Source organism: Lipophrys pholis (genome assembly GCF_963383615.2).
Source record: "Lipophrys pholis genome assembly, chromosome: 5".
Classification (NCBI taxonomy): domain Eukaryota; kingdom Metazoa; phylum Chordata; class Actinopteri; order Blenniiformes; family Blenniidae; genus Lipophrys; species Lipophrys pholis.
Window position 1 is genome coordinate 9,363,896 of NC_137628.1, and position 17,720 is coordinate 9,381,615.

The window sequence follows — 17,720 nt, forward strand, 5'->3', positions numbered from 1 at the left end:
CCAATCGATCGTAACAACTAACAGTGTAAGATCTATCTGAGGACGACCACGAGACAAAGGTCAGAAACGTTTTTTTCAGTCTCGCCACTGAAGTTCATGTGTCCTGTATCCAAACACGGTTTGTACCAACGTCAGTAAATGCAATCCACCTAATCTACTGAATGCTTGAGAGGATAAAAACCGGAGCAAACTTACACGTATAAGCCGATCTATTATCAAAACACGCTGAGGATCGGTCATCAGACACATCAATTTAGCATATTTATCTTCATAAATATGGAAAATCAAGTATGTGTACCGGATTATACAAAAGACTGGAAAAAATCTTATGCCAGTGGATTAATTTAGACTGTGCAATGTGATTTATTATCTCTGAAAGTGTTTGAAAAACCAGGATCCAACAAGCTCCGTCAGCAGAGATGCTGCTCATATCGAGCTCCACATGACTTTTATCAGTCGACTTCATTAGAAGATATTTCCTGTGTTGTTTCTTGAATTTGGATTTTGTGACATAATCTTCTTTTTTAAGTTGGTTTTTAATATTCTGGATGTATCCTTTAATTCTCTGATGTGTTTGGTCATTTCTCCACCAACCGGATTTAGTGTTGTGGTACTCGAGACCAGTATTTTTAAGATATTGGTCTTGACTTGGTTTTGGCTTCTCATAATCTTGGTCTTGGGATAATCTGGTCTTGGTTCTGACTCAGTCTCTTGACCTTTAAGTCTTGATCTTGGGGTACTGCGGTTCTGATCTTGAGTCGGTCTCGGGTTCGGTGGTCTTGACTAAAGGAGTTGTGTAGACTGGAGCACTAGTTGCTGGGTACTTTAATATTCTGCAGACACCACTTCTTCACAAACATCCACATCCACACATGACACATTTAAAATCTGCTCCTCTTATTTCTCTCTGCTCTGTTATCTCTACATGTGAGCTTTATTTATATCCACTATCTCCACTTCACTCCTTCCGCGGTGCGCACTGTGCATCACAGAGACCGAGTCTAGTCGCCGGTCTTGGAGCTGAATCTTCACGGTGCGGGAGAGCAGGCCGGATTCTTTCTCTCCGTCACTGACGGGAAAATCTGCAGCTTTTAGTGCAGTCGCTATTTATTAGGACTTCCGCGGTGCATCTCCTCCGCGATCTGGACAGACTCGCTGTGGATGTCACAGATACCAGGGATTCATTTTTAAGCTCCCCACAGTGACGAATAAGCTCCGTAAAAAAAGGAGATTTAATGCTTAGCTGCTTGCCCGCACAATTAATAACGTGTGACGTTACATTATTAGATTTAAAGATGCCATCTGAACCTAAATAAAACAAGAACCTGTCAATCTATTTCTTCCCTTGAAATTATTTACAATTATGTGCCTTTTATTGGCTGTTTAACATAACTCCTGCATGTTTTCTAATGGCTTTAAGTGTGTGTGCTCTGTATGTAAGTGAATTTGCTGTTTGGATGCATCATTTGGCACAAAATACATTTCTGGTTTGTTATATTTTCCATAATCTATTAAAAAAAAAAAGAAAAAGCCTGAAACACTGGCAGACCTTGTTAAATCATGTTGGGATCAGTGTTGGAAAGAAACCAACTCATCTACTGGAAATGTATTGTGAGAGGCCAATAGAAGTGTAAACTGATGTATTAAAGAAGACTGGATTAACACAGTTTAGCGAAACATGATGGGTCTAAGAATCAGACTAACTCTACAGAGAGAATCTTAAATTAATCTATGAAAACAATTACTGAAAAAGCAGCTCGAATGAGCCAATATAAGAAATAATAATAATAATAATAATAATAATAATAATAACAATAACAATAATGGTAGGAACAATAAGAAGAAGAACAATAATGATAATAATCCAGCCAATACTATACATCACCACTCTGATCATAACTGTTCTACTTTATCCATCAAGAAGACAACGTCTTGCCAAAAGAAACATTTATTCAGAGTGTGTGTGAGATATTCTGAAAGAGAGCGATGGCTGGATGTTGAAAGAAAGGAGAAAGTGATTTGGGGAACAAAACGCACTTTGTGGCTGTTGTTTCTGTCACAGCATGTGGCTCGCTGCAGCATTGGGTCTGAAAAAGCTTGGGATCACTCATCTCAACAAACATCGGACTGCAGGGAGCTTCACACTGCGGGGCCAAATTAATTGCGGGCGCGAAGCACTTAAAATGCAACATACCGGCAACTTACGGGCAAGCTGTGATACTCATGTCGGAGCCTGTGATGTCACACTCCTCCAACACAGTTTTCAATAACTCCGCAATAGCTGGCTCTATGCCTCCTGAAATGAGATGTACCTCTGAGTTGGAATAACGTAGTGGGGTTCCAACGTGTTGACCATAAACTGGAAACCTGAGCTTTCAACAATGTCGAGCTCCTGACAAACAAAATAGACCACCGGCTCTATAATCTTCTTTATTGACGTAGAAGGCAGCTTGTTCTCTGTGTGGAGAGTCGTTTGTTTCGGGTTCGTAGGTCTCTGTGAAGGCGAAGCTGCTAATTTACGAACTTGAGAGTATGGACTGGGAGTCATGACCCTCTGGATTGCTGTTATTGTCTATCCATCTACTCACACATGTGCAGAAGAACTAAATGCTACAACCACGGTGCACATGCACACTAGCAGCGTTTCCACAAGGAGACTGAGCCTGAGCAGAAAGTTGCGTTTTACCCCAGTTTCCATGGAGACAGAATCGGAGCGTTTTCGAAAATGTGTACCTTGGGAGCCATTCTTTAAAAAAAAGCACCATTGACTTGAAAACGCTGTTGTGCAAAGAAGGCCTTACCAGATTTTAAGGCCCCGTTTACACGACAACGAATTCGAGTGTATCCGCAAAACTTTCTTCACTTTTGGGGGGTCCGTTTACACGGCACCAGTTTTTAATCCGGCTCCCAAGGTGGAAAGATTCTTTCACGGTGCAAATCCGTCCTGCGGAGACTGCCGGAGGCAACAGAGCCTGTTACTGCGCATGCACATCTCTCCCCCTCCCGCTCATTCAGTTGTAAACAAACATGGCGGCCGCGTAGTGGTACGACCCGCGGTCTATATTCTAGTTTTATCGTCCAGATCAGTAGTTTAATAGTTGAGACTCACCCCTGATAGCATCCGATGCATCATCAATCCATGCGGATGTCGGGTTCTCTGCACACGTCTGTGTAGTTTCATAACAAAATCAAGCAACAGCGCCCTCCAGTGGACCGGCATACTAACTACATCGTTGTCTCTGTGTCCGCTGCTGCAGTGTAAACGCCCCAACTTTTTTTTTGCGGATTAGGTGTTGTCACGTGAAACGTTGTCGTGTAAACAGGGCCTAAGTGTCAACTCAGGTAAAGCTGCTGCTCGCATAACACAGGATGGTCATGTTGAATTGACCTCACTGTCGTGTAATGTAAAGTACTCCGAGAACGTGATAGAATTGCCATGTTCTCACTGAAAAACTGTACGATTCCGTACAGCCAAAATCAAAATTGTGAGGTGAAAAATCAGTGACAAAGCCTAAAATTCATCTTGCAATCGCCTGAAGCTCATGGAAAAGAACTTTTATACACAATCAGTGTGTTTAAACCACTAATACTACAAATACTTTAATTTCTCATGGTGAGTCAAGAGGAGAAATAGTGTGTTTGATTTATAAATGAAAGTTCAGGGACGTGGCTCAGAATGTGTGATAAAGAGAAACACTGAATGACGTTGCGATGCAGAAAACTGCTCGAACACCAGATGCAGACCTTGACTCAGTATTCAGGTCCACTTCCCGCCTCCCTCCGGATTCAGTCTTTCACTTTGATCCTGCAACAGGAGCCGGGCATATTTGTGTGGCGACAGAAGAGATTTCAACAGTTTGAGGCCATCTTTGATTGAAATATTCAAACTCCGGTCGAACTGCTCATGCAAAATTTGTGTTTTAGCATTGCAGCCGTCTTTCAAAGTTTGAAGAACTTATCTAAACTGTCAGGCTTCATTTATTGGGATGGGCCTGACGCTCCATCGAGGAGTTATTCTAATCTCTCATGAAGATAGAGGAAAAAAGCCCAAAGCATGCCAATGTTAAAAGATTGAGCCAAGACGCAGCAGAACGCCTCGTGTGACTTCAAATGAAGCAATCACTCACATCGACTGATGTTTTGCTTTTTTTTATACGCTGCCTTCAGTTGCGCGCCGAATCCAGACACAAAGACCGTGTTCAAAAAGGTTCCGACGAGCTTCTCTTTAAGTTTGAAAGCGGCCATGAAAACACAGAAAAAATATTCATGGGAAACGGTGAATTTGGTCTCTTTGGGTTGTAACCCTTCGAGATTTACTCGAGCCTGGAGTCCGCTGGCGTCCATCAGACAGTGACATCACCGTGGGTATTGATGGGCTGCTGTCTCGCGGGCGTTTGATTCAGGGCGCGATGACGTCTTCTCGGTGTCACTGCGGCTTTGAACAGGAGGCCGTGAAACATGGCCGACCTCAGCAGGTCCAGGCGAGATGAAAGACACATTAAATGGAAACCGATCGTTTCTCAAGGACGAGAATTGTGAGTGAAGCGGAGCATGAGGCTGCCGAGCGGCCGTCAGCTGGTTTCATGCGGAGAGGGTTACATCCGGGGGAGGGGGGAAAAAAAATACCTAGAGGGAGGGTCATAATCTTCTCAACATTAGAAGAAATGATGATAAAAGGGATGACTCAGATTAAAATTCAGACAAGCTGATTAAGGCATTTAAATATCGTTCTGATTTTTTATCCAGTAAGTATGTAGATGCCTTTAATTCAAAATATCTAGTTGTTAATATGATCTACTCTGAAAACTTGAAAGAGCGGCATTGCGTTCACACAATCGTGGAAGGTGATCTACCAACGTGACACACAGAGGATCAATCTGATTCACAATTTCTACAAAATTTGTAGAAATACCAGAAGACGTTTCCTCTGATTAATTGACATCCTGCAATGTCATTTAAAAAAGTGACAGAAACTTGGCTTATGATTGTTTTTGTTTTAGCGCCTTTGTAAATCAGCAACGTTTTTAGCAGAGCAGTTGCTGTGATCGAATCTGATTGGATCGTCAGAGAGTTCACTCTCCAGCGCCATCTATAGCGAGCTGCGGGAACAAAATCACAGTTGTGTTGATGTAAGAGGGGTTTTGTCAACCTACAATGGCTGAGGGGGGAAGAGAAAGGGATTGGCTTGTAGATTTATTGTCAAAACCATTTTGTAGAGGTCATCAACACAGGGAAGGTGCAAGTTACTTAAGTTCATTACAACTTCCACAGCAGGATTCTGGACTATATTATTCACCAGACAGACCAGATTTCAAGACCAAGAAAAGCTGACGTTTGTCTCCTCGACCCCCAGAATTTTCAGGAAGAGCAGCCACTTTTTTATGCCGCTGCAGCAGAAGGAGAGTTGTGCACTCCGGATTGTTTTCATCAGTAAATGTATTTATTACAAGAGTATCTATGTGATGCAACGGCTCTATATACTGCATTTCTGCATAATAAAATGATTTTTTTTAAGCCATGAAAAAGTTATTGAGGAGTGGATTGATTCAGACTGAGCCCTCGTCAAGGCCCACGTTTCTGAAATGCACAGCCCGCCACTGTGATTAATGAAGTTTCTTAAATGGTGTAATTAACATTTAGCATGATAGCATTTTTGATATCCCTGGTGCAATATTGGCAAAATCGCCTCTTTTGGATGAGAGCAGAGTTTGCATGTCCTTTATGTGAAGTCGTGAATATTGTCTGTGATCAGATGGTCACAAAGCAGAATTGCATCATAACAACATTATTCATTAGAAAACACATATAAATGACGATACGGCAAGTCCTTTTTATGATTTCCTTGAATTTCACTGTGCTTCCACTATAATTTCAGATACCTGTATTTGCTGTCTGCCTGGTACGGAGGGTTTTCTCGCCGCCTTCTGCACGCGGCTGTAAAATGCAGCTCTGACGGCGCTGCACACTGAGTTCATCTGCTGAGAGCATGTCGGCTCTGCAGGGCGCTGCAAGGTGAGCTCACACTGTCCACATGCTGGATGGGCAGATATCCCACTTCGTAGTTGGAGGGTGCGATAAACAGACCTCATTCTCCAAGCTGTGTTCGGGGGGGGGGGGGGGGGTTCGGATGTGCTGCTGAAAATGTGAACAGAACCACTATTCCCACTCTGCATAATCGCCAAGTCTGGAGGGTTACGAGAGTTTTATGTCTCTTCAAATTTAAAAGTTTTCGGCGCAAAAAAAACCTGTGAAACAATCAAACACCTGGACAGAAAAGACATTATTAAGACAGCGCCAATGAGTGAGACTCATTAAAATGTACACAAGAGGGATCCTCTTTATGTTACAAGCTACTTTCTGTTCAGGACGAGTAAAGTAACCACCACTTTTGAAGAAGTATCGGCAGTTGGGTTCTCCTTTTAAAAAAGTTGCACAACCCTGGAAAAATACTTCATAGCTACTACTTTTACAGAGGATTCAATGTCCACACAAAGAAATCCAGTCTAAAAGGAGCATGATACCAGACTCCATCTGTACGACTATATTTCAAGTGAAAACGCAGCTGTTCTGCCTTTTCCTTGTTCGTTTACGCGGCAACGTTTTTGTTTCCGCGGAAAAAGCAGTGCCAAGTCACGAGTTGGTTGGTTTAGTAATGAAACCACACACACACACACACACACACACACACACACACACACACACACACACACACACACACACACACACACACACACACACACACAGTTTTCAAAAAGTGGCATTTCCCCCCATCTACGCCGAGACAGAATCGGAGCATTTTCAAAAAGGTCCACCTTTGGAGTGGTTTTCAAAAACTTCTGTGGCTTTGGACCCCAAAAAAGCCATGCCTGTTTTCTGTTTTCACTTGAAAATTGTTGTAATTGGGCCGAGAATACTTTACTGATATGAGTCCAACGCAATCCAGAAAGCAGCACAAAATTAGTCTGGAACGCCAGAAAATCGGTTCAAAATGTCTTTAAAACCCAAACAAAAACCTCTCAAAGATGAGTCGGAAGCTCGTCTAAAACCAGCACAAGACTATCCTGAAACGACACCAGTAATCTTAATAAGTGGTAAGAAATCAAGTTCAGTCCATGGCGAGTCTTAAACAGTCCAAAATTGGACTGAAATCAGGAAGAACAAGTTTTAGGATGAATCCAACATGAGCCAGAAGATTCCTACTCCGTGTACCGAAGCAAAATCAGCAAAATCCAGTCTGCGTCCCAGTTCTTATGTGTCTTTTGCTTATGAGAAAGTAGAAGGGACTCAAAATGTCATACTGTGTCTCTGGTTGGAAGAGTAAAGTGGATCAGCTTCCTCCGCTCTGACACTTCCACTGATCCACAGGCAGAACATGGCCCAACCCACAACAAAGAGGCCGGAATCCTTTCGGGTTTAAATATGCTATCTTCTAGTTTCCTCAAATGATATATTGGAGGGTCCCCCCCCACCCCCACCCCCACCCCCCTCCCCCCACCAAACTGTCTCAGCCATGATTTGTGCCTATAGGAGGAGTTTATTGAACCCTGTAAGGACACGAGCGTGGTATCGGTCTTATTACAGCGACACGGCTCACTGAGGAAAACGGATTGTGGAATATGTGCGGACGACTGAGCTACACCCCATTAAATCTGGCAACACACACATACACACACACACACACTCTCTCAAAGAATAAAGCCTCCACACTTTTTTTTATTTTTTTTTTATTTTGCACTTCCTCCGAAATAGATTAGAATTATGTCCGTAGCGGCATATTAAAAGCCCCATTAGATGGCGTTTCAATTATAATTTCCGGAGTCTACACTGTGCATTGATAGGCAGCTCCTAGCCAGCCTTTACGCTCTCCGCGGGGAGTTTGATTAATCGCGGTTTGGAGGATGAGCGCCGCGCGTGCATCCCGGGACGGTTAGCGTGAGGTCAGCGGCTGCATTACCGGGCAGAAAACACCGGCAGCGGCGCCCCAGACCCTGGACAAACGGCAACACCGGTGAATTTATGGAACCCTCGGGTCGCTCGCACAGTATATCTTTAGAGTGGCAGACTAATTTATACCCCTGCCCCTCCCTCCATCACTCTCTCTTTCTCCATCCGCTTGCTCTCTCTCCATCACTCTCCTGCCCGTCAGGACGGAGACGCGCCGCTCTTAAAGCCACACCAGATTTGAAGACGTTTGAGACAAAGAGGCTTTAAATGATGCAAGCTGGCAGAGAGGAGCATCCTCACGTCACCGATGGGAGATTTTCTTCTTTTCATGCAGACATGCACAACATTTTTTTCACAGGGGAACGCATAAAAACCTAAAATGCGTGTGTTTGATTTCAAGGGCACCTGAATCAGAGCTCATACTCTTTTAAAGGAGCATCTGGTGTCTAAGTGATGTAGAGAACTGAAGAGTTTTGAGGAAAATCATTGATAAATGTTCCTATTTTTTCTTATCATTAACCAAAATGTAACTTTTTTTTTCTGCACTTTTTCCTATAATATTTGATTTTTTGACCTTAAATTTTATTAACCATTTCTACCAAGGAGCAGACAGATAGAGACAGCTCTTAGAAAGGGAAGCTAACTGCTATTCAAGCATGCTAATGCTGATCAAAGCGGATACCAGCTAATGCTAAAGCTACTTCGAGTCGGACATCTTGCATGTTTTGTTTTTTTGTTTTTTTCAGGAGTTAGTTCAGGATCAATGAGGCTCCTCCTCAAGGAAACAGGAGTTTAGTGAAACAGGAACAATATACTAAAGGCAACTGTGATGAGTGATGCAACAGGCCTGTGAACATAATCTAAAAGTGCGTACTTTTTGAATAGAACCAGGAATAGTACCAGGAACCATTACAGTAGCGTTCCCTGTGTTGACTGTACTCTAAGATTTAATCAAAATTTAATTATGGGGTGATTTTCCCCTAAATAGTCAACGGTTTCAAAAGGTTTTTAATAAAATGTGGGGGTGTGGTCTGCAGTGGTGAACAATTCTGATTGGATGACTTCCGACCACATCGTCTTTCAGCTTCTATGTTGAAAGAAAACTCTGATTTCTCTCCTTTGTGCATTAATGAAACCGAGAACTGGAACATTTCTACCATTTTGAATTTGTCTTGCTACCAGAACTCGTCTCCTTTCCAGGAATCGCCATAAATCTCCAGTCAAACCAGGAAGTCGTTTTCTCTTTCACTCTCATAGCGTCTTTGTTGGTCTTCTCTTTATCGCCCCTAGAGGATTAGAGGTGAAGTGCATCTACATTTACTGCAGGCACTTCAGGTCGCAGAAGAAATTGCAGACAACAATGAGTCCGGAAACCTTTTTTTGTGTGCCTCAAAGAGGAGTACCTGGAACTAATCCCTGAAGATTCAGACCAGCTCAGATCTTTTTTTTTTTTTTTGCACTCTGAAGTTTCGAAATGGCTGAAACTCTGCGAGTGAAGGCAGTGAAAACAAACGCAAAAGAAATAAATAAAGCTAGTTAAATCAAAGCGCGGTGCTGTCTGCTGTGTGTGTGTGTGTGTGTGTGTGTGTGTGTGTGTGTGTGTGTGTGTGTGTGTGTCATCAGTGACAGACGGCTTGACAGACTTCTGCCTTTGCCATCACAACACATGATGGGTATAAAAGTTTCAAGCTGTTACCTCATGCTGCTGTTTGGGGGCCGCAGCAGGCAGAGACGCCTGGTTTGGCTTCAGACTCCCCGAGGAGCGCTGGATTCGTGGCAGAGCGGCCGGCTATCTTAAATGCATTTATCGGCTGCTCTGGCCCTCGGTCTATCTTCCCGGCTGTAAATCGTCCACTAATGTTCCGCACCCTCATTATCCTCCTCGCTCTCTCAAAATGTGCATCATCTGTTCGCTCATCTGTCTTTCCTGTCAATCTGTCGGGCTTCCCCAAACGCACCTTTAATCATCCGGCCATTACGAGAGCCTCTTGTTTTCTCAGGGCTTCAAGATTTATCATAACGTTAGTTCGGCGGCCGCGGTAGATGCGCCATTACGGGGGGTAATGTGGCGGCGTCATCCGAGACACACTCGCTCCCCCGTGAAGTGGGAGCACTCGTATAACGGAACATTTATCGACGAGGCTGATCCTTGAGGCGGCCTCGGTGGCGAACCAGCTGCTGTTGTTTGGTCTGCGAGGTGTTTCTTTCAAAGCGCAGACGACGAGCAGGAATACACTCCGCCAGTAAAACTAATTGCGCAGCTGTCAATATCAAAGGTAACCTGTCAGGGAGGATATGAAGAGCCACGCGAGCAGGTAACGAAACCCCCTTGTTCTGTTGAGTTGAGAAATTGAGGGAAATTTGTTTGGAGTGACAGAAAGTGCAGACAAAGTGGTGACGCAATACTCATTGGTTTGTCTTAAAGGAACAGTAAAGGAACAAGAACAACAGTGATAGAAATATTGAAGGGAAACCTAATCACGTCGAACGCTTTTAAATGTAAAAAAGCCAATTATGTAATACCTTACTAATAGCCTAGTCTAATATTAAAAACAGAATACAACCCCTGTAGCTACAAAGTATGAATTCTTAATGAATGACGATTCCATCCAAAACCTATTCCAAAAACGTGTTAGTTACAGCAATATAATTATAACATATAACGTCTATCAATATTCATATTTTACGGTTGTCACACTTTTAAATCACATGGCATGGAACCGGTTTCAAGACTAATTTATGCTGACACAGCTAAATTCTACCATCCTATGAAAGAGGGGGAAGCAAATAAAAAAAAAAAACTCAGGGTCATCAACAACATTAAAATGTGGCCGTAAATATCCAAATAAAATAACACATAAGTTTATCGTACAAGTTGAGGTGACCCAATAAAATTAAGTCAGGTCCTTTCAGGTTATGTTAAATGAACCTTTACAAATGATGTTGGACTAATCGATTGTGATTAGGTGACGAAAACACAAATAAATCATGTTGACGCAACATATTGCCATATTTATTCAGTTCATTCAGCAAGTGTACTTGTTTTTGACATGAAAACTGCACAAACATTTCTAATCAATTCGTCATATTTTATAGACATTACATGATTGGCTGCAGTTATTACATGTTCAATAATTTATGGTTTTTCAATAACATGAACATGAAACCACTTCTCACTGCCCTTTATTATATGTGTGAAATTCATTTAAAATTCTGTGATTTGATTTTTTTCAGTTTTGTGTATGTATGGTTATTTTTCTTTTAAAATGGATTTATTGATAATAACTTTGAAATATTGTAATATTAATAAGCAATTCAGTTATTGTTGTTGAGTTCAGGGGCCACAAACAGCTCAGCTCATGGCATGACTTAAAGCTCACATACTGCTACTTTAAAGTCCAGGCACATAAGTGAACCGATTGCTGTAATATGAACTTTACAGTGACGTCAAATTCGAAATTAACAGATAACTAATGACTGTTGGTCAATCACTATGAAAGTTTCAAGAGTTTTATGTCTGATTTGTAGTCATATAAAGTCCCAAATCAATCGTATCAGTCAATTATTCAAACACAATGGAAGGTCGAGACCGCTGTGATTTCTCCCAGTGTATCAGAACATATAAAGAAAATGTATTTACAGTAGAAATAGTTACTGTGGACAATGTGAACAACAGCAGCAGATATTCGTAGCCTCACTACAGTGAAGAAATCCTGGTTTTAGTTGGTTTTCTCCTCACTGTTTGATGAAAGCGGCAGCAAATGAAATAACTCTGACGCATTAGGAACAAATAGCACGTCCCGCCATTCATCTTATATTCCCTCTTTATCCATCTCAGGGTCACCCAGCCCGGAGTCCATACCTCCTCACAATGAGCCAAACTCTATTTACATAGCACTTTTGTCAACAGCGCAACAGAATGATTTTGATCAAACTCACCGAGACAGACAAAACAAATGCAGAATAACTAAATAAGTTTTGGGTTTGTTTTTTTTCCCCCTGTGCATTTAAAGGGATTCATTTTGCATTTGTCAGATCATCACATTCAGGGAAAGTGCAGAAGTGCTTTGATGGCAATAAAAAGCAAAACTCGATCTTATTATAATTTGCGAATATGGACTCAAAGCAGTGTGACTTGAAGTCTGAGAGGCTCCTGGGCGATCCAATACTTTCACAGTATTGAACTACACCATTAAATGTGGATTATACACTCAAAAATTAACCATTTTTACTACTTCTAGTCCAAAAATCAATGATATAGACTTTAGACTCTTTAAATAATAACTACAAATTATTGATATAAGGAAAATGTGCACTTGCGAGATTTATTGACTGTGTCTACAGATCCAAGCATATTCTAGCACAACTCTAATTATTTGGTCAATAAACAGATACACTAAGTGGTAACGGTCAGATTGTTTGCTGGAGTTGAATAAAAAACTATGTGGCATTTATGCAATTATAGGAAATACTACACAAAAAAACCCACAGCTCTCATTCACTATGAACAATTGTTTTTATTCTTCAGATTCTTTTCTTAAATGTATCTCTATGGTCTATTTATCCACCTTTTATTGAATTATTGTTATTGTCAAAAATACTTCTAATGAATAATACATTATAATACCAAGGTATAGCAGAGCCAATAGTTCACTGTTTAAGGTCCTGTTTCTACAATGCTTCAACTGAAAACGCATCATATTTGCTTTTTTGTGTCAGAAAAGGTTTCTGTTCACACTGAAACATTTTGAAAAACACGCTGGAAATGATGTAGTTGGCATGCCGGGCCACAAGTTGGCACTGTTGGTTTCTTTTGTAATGAAACTACACACACAGCAACGTTGTTGTCCAAGTTTCCTTTTTTCAATCGAAAATTGCCTTGATAATTACATGTAATTTTATGTTTACTAAAAGAAGGAACTGAAAAGCGTTAGCCATGTTTTTAATAAAAATCTCACTCTGCTAAAGCTTTTTTTGCCTTTTTGGAACGTTCAGTTCTGGTGATGAAGGTAGAAGCTTTAAATTGATCTGCTCGTTCTAAAAATGTGGTCTGAATGGTTCATTCAAAGCCCGAGGTGTTTTTATTACTAGTTTTACGTTAAAGCTGTGATTGTTTGACAGGGAAATTACAGTTTTCTACAACAATTACAAAGTGTTTTTAACCTCACAGAGAGAATGTTACTAATTCTGCTTATCGCCATGCCTCCTTTACGAGGAGCCTTTATAAAAAAAAAACCTCTTCACTCACTTAACGCTGCTTTCACCACGAGTGGAGCCACATAAAGTGAATCGCTCAAACCCACACGGCTATAGTTAGACTTACATATGTGCCTTATTTCATACAGCGTCGGAGCATAACATCGCTTCAGCAAAAAAACTTCATCAATCTGTGAAGGAGAAGAACTTTTCTCTGTCTGCTGAAATATACTTTTCCTAATCCACTCATCCAACCTGAAACCAGATAACGTTCAGTACTGTGGACACACAAACGTGTGGGAGGAAATCAGAGGAACTGTAAGATTAGATATAATATTAGAAATGGATTTCATTTATATAGCGCTTTTTTAACTGCGTTAGCCGTCCCAAAACGCTTTACATGGCTCCTCATATTTACCCATTCACACACACACACACACACACACACACACACACACACACACACACACACACACACACACACACACACACACACACACACACACACACACACACACACACACACACACACACACACACACACATTCAGGCTGCTGCCATAAAAGATTGCTGTCAATCCATTGGGAGTAATTTGGAGTTCCATATCCTGCTCAAGGACACTTCGGCATGTGGACAGGTGAACCTACACCCTTCTGATTGGGAGACAACTGCTATACCAACTGAGCCATGCCACCACATTGCCCAATAAGTGTTTAAATTTTTTGAATAATTATGCTGTTCTTATCTTGGAATATTCCGTTTTTAAATGTCATTACAGGTTGTAATTATTATTCTAATTGTTTTTTTTTAAGATTTTTGTATATACTTTGCATTTATCTTTTCTTGGCCTTGCATACTTTCCTATGTAGCTGCTAAAATGAAGTTCAAAAAGCTGCTGAAGTGGGACCTCAAACGGCTCTCAGACCAACTAGAGAGAATATATATCCTCTGAGAATTGTCTTAATTTACTCTTTTTGGTAGATCACCAGATGCTGCTTCTCTCATCAATTGTGAATAAAGGCCTCAGCGCCGTCAACTTCCACCTCATTTTTTTCCACTACGGTTTTTTTCTCAATCAGTTCTTGGACTCACGTTTAGAGGTGCCAATCTGAATCCTCACTGCTTTACACTCAAACACCTACAGTTTTTTATTTTTAAATTTTTTTCAAGCTGGAGGGCTTCATGTGCCGGAACTAGTAGAATGACATCATCTGCATACAGCAAGAATTCCTCTCCATCTTTTTCTGAAGCTTCTCTTGAATATGTTCATATAAGCGGCATGGTTATTTACAGCACTACTAAAACAAAAAACAAAAAAAACACTTCATAATGACGATTCATTCAGCACATATTCTTTCGTGAAAACTTTCTCTGTTTGAGACACTAATGTAGTCATTTTCTTTCCTAAAAGGCATCGAGCGGAATTACATCAGAATCCTGTCAGAAGAGAGCGTGACGCTGGGAGCAAGGCTACGCTGCTAACGAGGCTGGTCAAGGTAATTTGCTGGATAACGCTCGCCAGCTTCACTGCTGTTGATTAGTGACTTTCATGTGAGGGACTTCTGGTGCCTGCAGACATTCAAACCGATCGAGGACACTGCTCCCGAGGCCCGTCATGTTCCTCTGACGGTTGTTCTTCTTCTTCTTCTTAAGTTTTTCCCATTAATTGACATTAATGGATCCTTCAAAGAAGCACTCGCCTTTATTTCAATCAGCAGAGCTCAGAGCTTTTTAAAAACATCAGTAAAATGCAGAACCAACTCCAACGATCCCGTCTGACCAATTTATTGTGATCTGCTTGAGGCTCTTCTGGAAACGTGGTGGGCTCACGCCGCGTGACGAGCTTACCTCCATAATGAACTCTCTGTCACGCTGTTGAGGTTGAAGTCAAAGAGTTTGGTCAGCATCAGGATCACCTGCAAAGACACAAGACGAGGACTGCGATCAGAGCACACGTTACTATAAAACCGGCGGCAATGAGAAGAAGCCGCTGCACATCAGTGAGACATTTAAAGGTCCCATATGATACAGTTTTTCAATAATTCCGTTGTTCGAGGTCCAACATCATTGGATTCAAAGTGTATTTTCCCTAAATCCAGCCTTGGACTGGTTTCATCCAGTCTAAAAGTCTGTCTAGTGGCTCTACTGAGAACTGTCCCTGTTCACGACTACTCCAGAACCGTCTCAGGGACAAGAGCTTTACGGTGTTTCAGATTATGTGGTTTCCTCGTTAACTGGTGACCCCTTAGCTTTCCTTTTTGCTGCTAATAACAGATGTTAAAAACCCAACAGAAATCCGTTGTCTTTCCTGACGAACGCCGTTTAACCGCTTTTACAATGAAGCTTCTCATTTTTATCATATCCCATTACGAGCAGCAATGACAGGTGCTAACAGGGAAACCAGTTAATGTGAAGCGCCGGTACCATGCGCTAATATTTATGGTGGATTTATCGCTGGAGTCGTTGTCGTTCAACCAGTTAGAAGCAGAAGGAGACTCGAGGCAAGTTAAAAATAGTGTGTCTGAATCTGTGACTTTGGTCGTGTGTGTTGTTACAGTTACTACCAAGAAGCTAATGCTAGCTAGTGCTAACTGTAAGGATAGCTGTTGCGTTCTTTTCTTATACTGAATTTGTTCAGATTATCAGTCACCTTTGTGAGTTGGTATCTCTCTGTGGGAAGTGAGTAACCACTCTCAGAGGGAGTGGTTATTTCCCAGCATGACATGATTCGCCTGTATGAGTACACGTATGCTAAAAGGTGGAGCAAGCAGGAGAGAACCGACTTTCTTCACTTCTGGGTCCTCATACACAGGATATGAGAACACTAGTTACTGTTAGAAAACCATTATAAAAATTTTTTTGCATAATATGTGACCTTTAAATTTCCACCGCTGAGTTTCCTTTCACTCTGAGACAAAACCTCAAGGAAAAAAGCCTAAGAAGCTCTTTAACTTTAAAGCGATTTACTGGAAATTGTCTTTTATGAAGAGGCACTTGAATCTGGTTACAGGAGTCTTTGTGTAAGACGAGGAGATGTGTATTTTGTTCCAATGAAACTCAATACATTTGAGCACCAGAGATTTACTTTCTCTCGACTCAACTCCGAGAGCCGCGGCAAGACTCCTCCAAACCTGGGCAGTCGCCTCATCCCATCTTAATTGTTCTAAACTCAGAACTCAATCATATCGGATTGATTCCGAGCACTGCCGTGTAAATACTGCTCATTCCTGCGACGCCCTCAAGGTGCACGGGATGAGGGGAAAGTGGGTCAGCTCCAGTCTTCGGGGAAAAACAGAGGCAGAAACTTACATTTTGCTCGGAGCGTGAAAGAAGTAAAGAAGCACGGGAAACTCACAATCTATTTACTTTGTGACTGGAGGTGTATTTGAAATGGATGAAACTCTAAAGCGGCAGAAGAGGCGAGAAGCTGCGCTCAGGGATTGCTGCAGTTTCACTCTAATATGTTCTTCTCTTCACCAGTTGTTGAGTGTCTTCGCTTCTCTGGCTCATGAGTTATGATTCATTTTGATAATGTCTGTGTGGAGCTCCTCGGAGACTTTTTCCAGCATCTGTCTGATGACCTGCGTGTGTTTCTGATAACCGAGGGCACAGTCGCCATGTTGGCGCGGCGTGGGCGGCGCGTCTTTCACCACGTCGCTATCTGGGACTTTGCTGTGTGGGAAAACGGCTGGCTGGACGAGGCGGGCGATGCACGCCGGAGTAAGGTAAACAAGCGAGTGCGTGCAACTTATACTTGTTGCCTTGAAGTCACGACACGCTGCGCACACGCCGCCGTACCCCGTCGGCTCGGCCGCCTTTGATACCCGCGCCGCCCGTTATTGAGCCACTCGAATGACTTGTGTGTGTGTGTGTGTGTGTGTGACTTTGTGATACAGCTTCACCAGCATGGGGTTCCTGTGCGTACAAGCCGAACAGATGCACCTTGCGTAGCTGAATTACATCTCGAGGTCGGGGCTCCTGTGATCAGGCTTATTAAGTATGCATCAACATCTGCAGCAACACCCCCCCCAGAACACGCTCTGGAACGTGCAGTTGTCCGATCCCGCAGGTTGGCGAAGGCTTCAGGAGGAGAGGATGTATTGTGGAAAACAAGCGCCAGGACAACAGAAAGCCGTTGAAAAGGCCCTGATTAAAAGCGGTGCAGGAAGTGGCGCTGCGTTTCCAGTGCGGGGAGAATTAGTCTTGGGAATGAATAACCTTAAATGTCCGGACGAGACCTTTGCATGCTAATGACTGACCGAGTCCATTTAGGCGCCCAGCTGGAGGCTGAATTCACACCCCAACCACACAGTTTCTCTCTTTCCCTGCACGCATTCACTTTCCATTTCTTTATTTATGTCTGCGCTCAAACAGTTTTCTCACAGTCTGTGTTTGCTTGTGGACATGGAATCAACCGCTGCAGAGACACAAAACTCATTATCAGAGCTTTTCCGACCTTTTCAGGAACATCGTCACCATCTGAAATGAAGACATGTTGTAAGGTCAAACTAAGGTGGGAGTAAACATTAAGCTTCATGGTAGATATGATTGAGGTTAAATTGGGTGTATTTGCAGGGATT

General features: G+C 42.2%; 1 protein-coding gene across 1 annotated transcript in view; it reads right to left on the reverse strand.

The window, feature by feature from the left end:
• Positions 1-17,720, reverse strand: part of sorcs1 (sortilin-related VPS10 domain containing receptor 1) — a gene marked incomplete at its 5' end in the record, with an annotated part of 201,124 nt that overhangs the window by 90,485 nt on the left and 92,919 nt on the right. Inside the window, one exon of the mRNA XM_080463597.1 lies at positions 14,989-15,056. Within this exon, the coding sequence (XP_080319723.1) occupies positions 14,989-15,056 (68 nt within the window). The remainder of the gene's footprint in view (positions 1-14,988; positions 15,057-17,720) is intronic.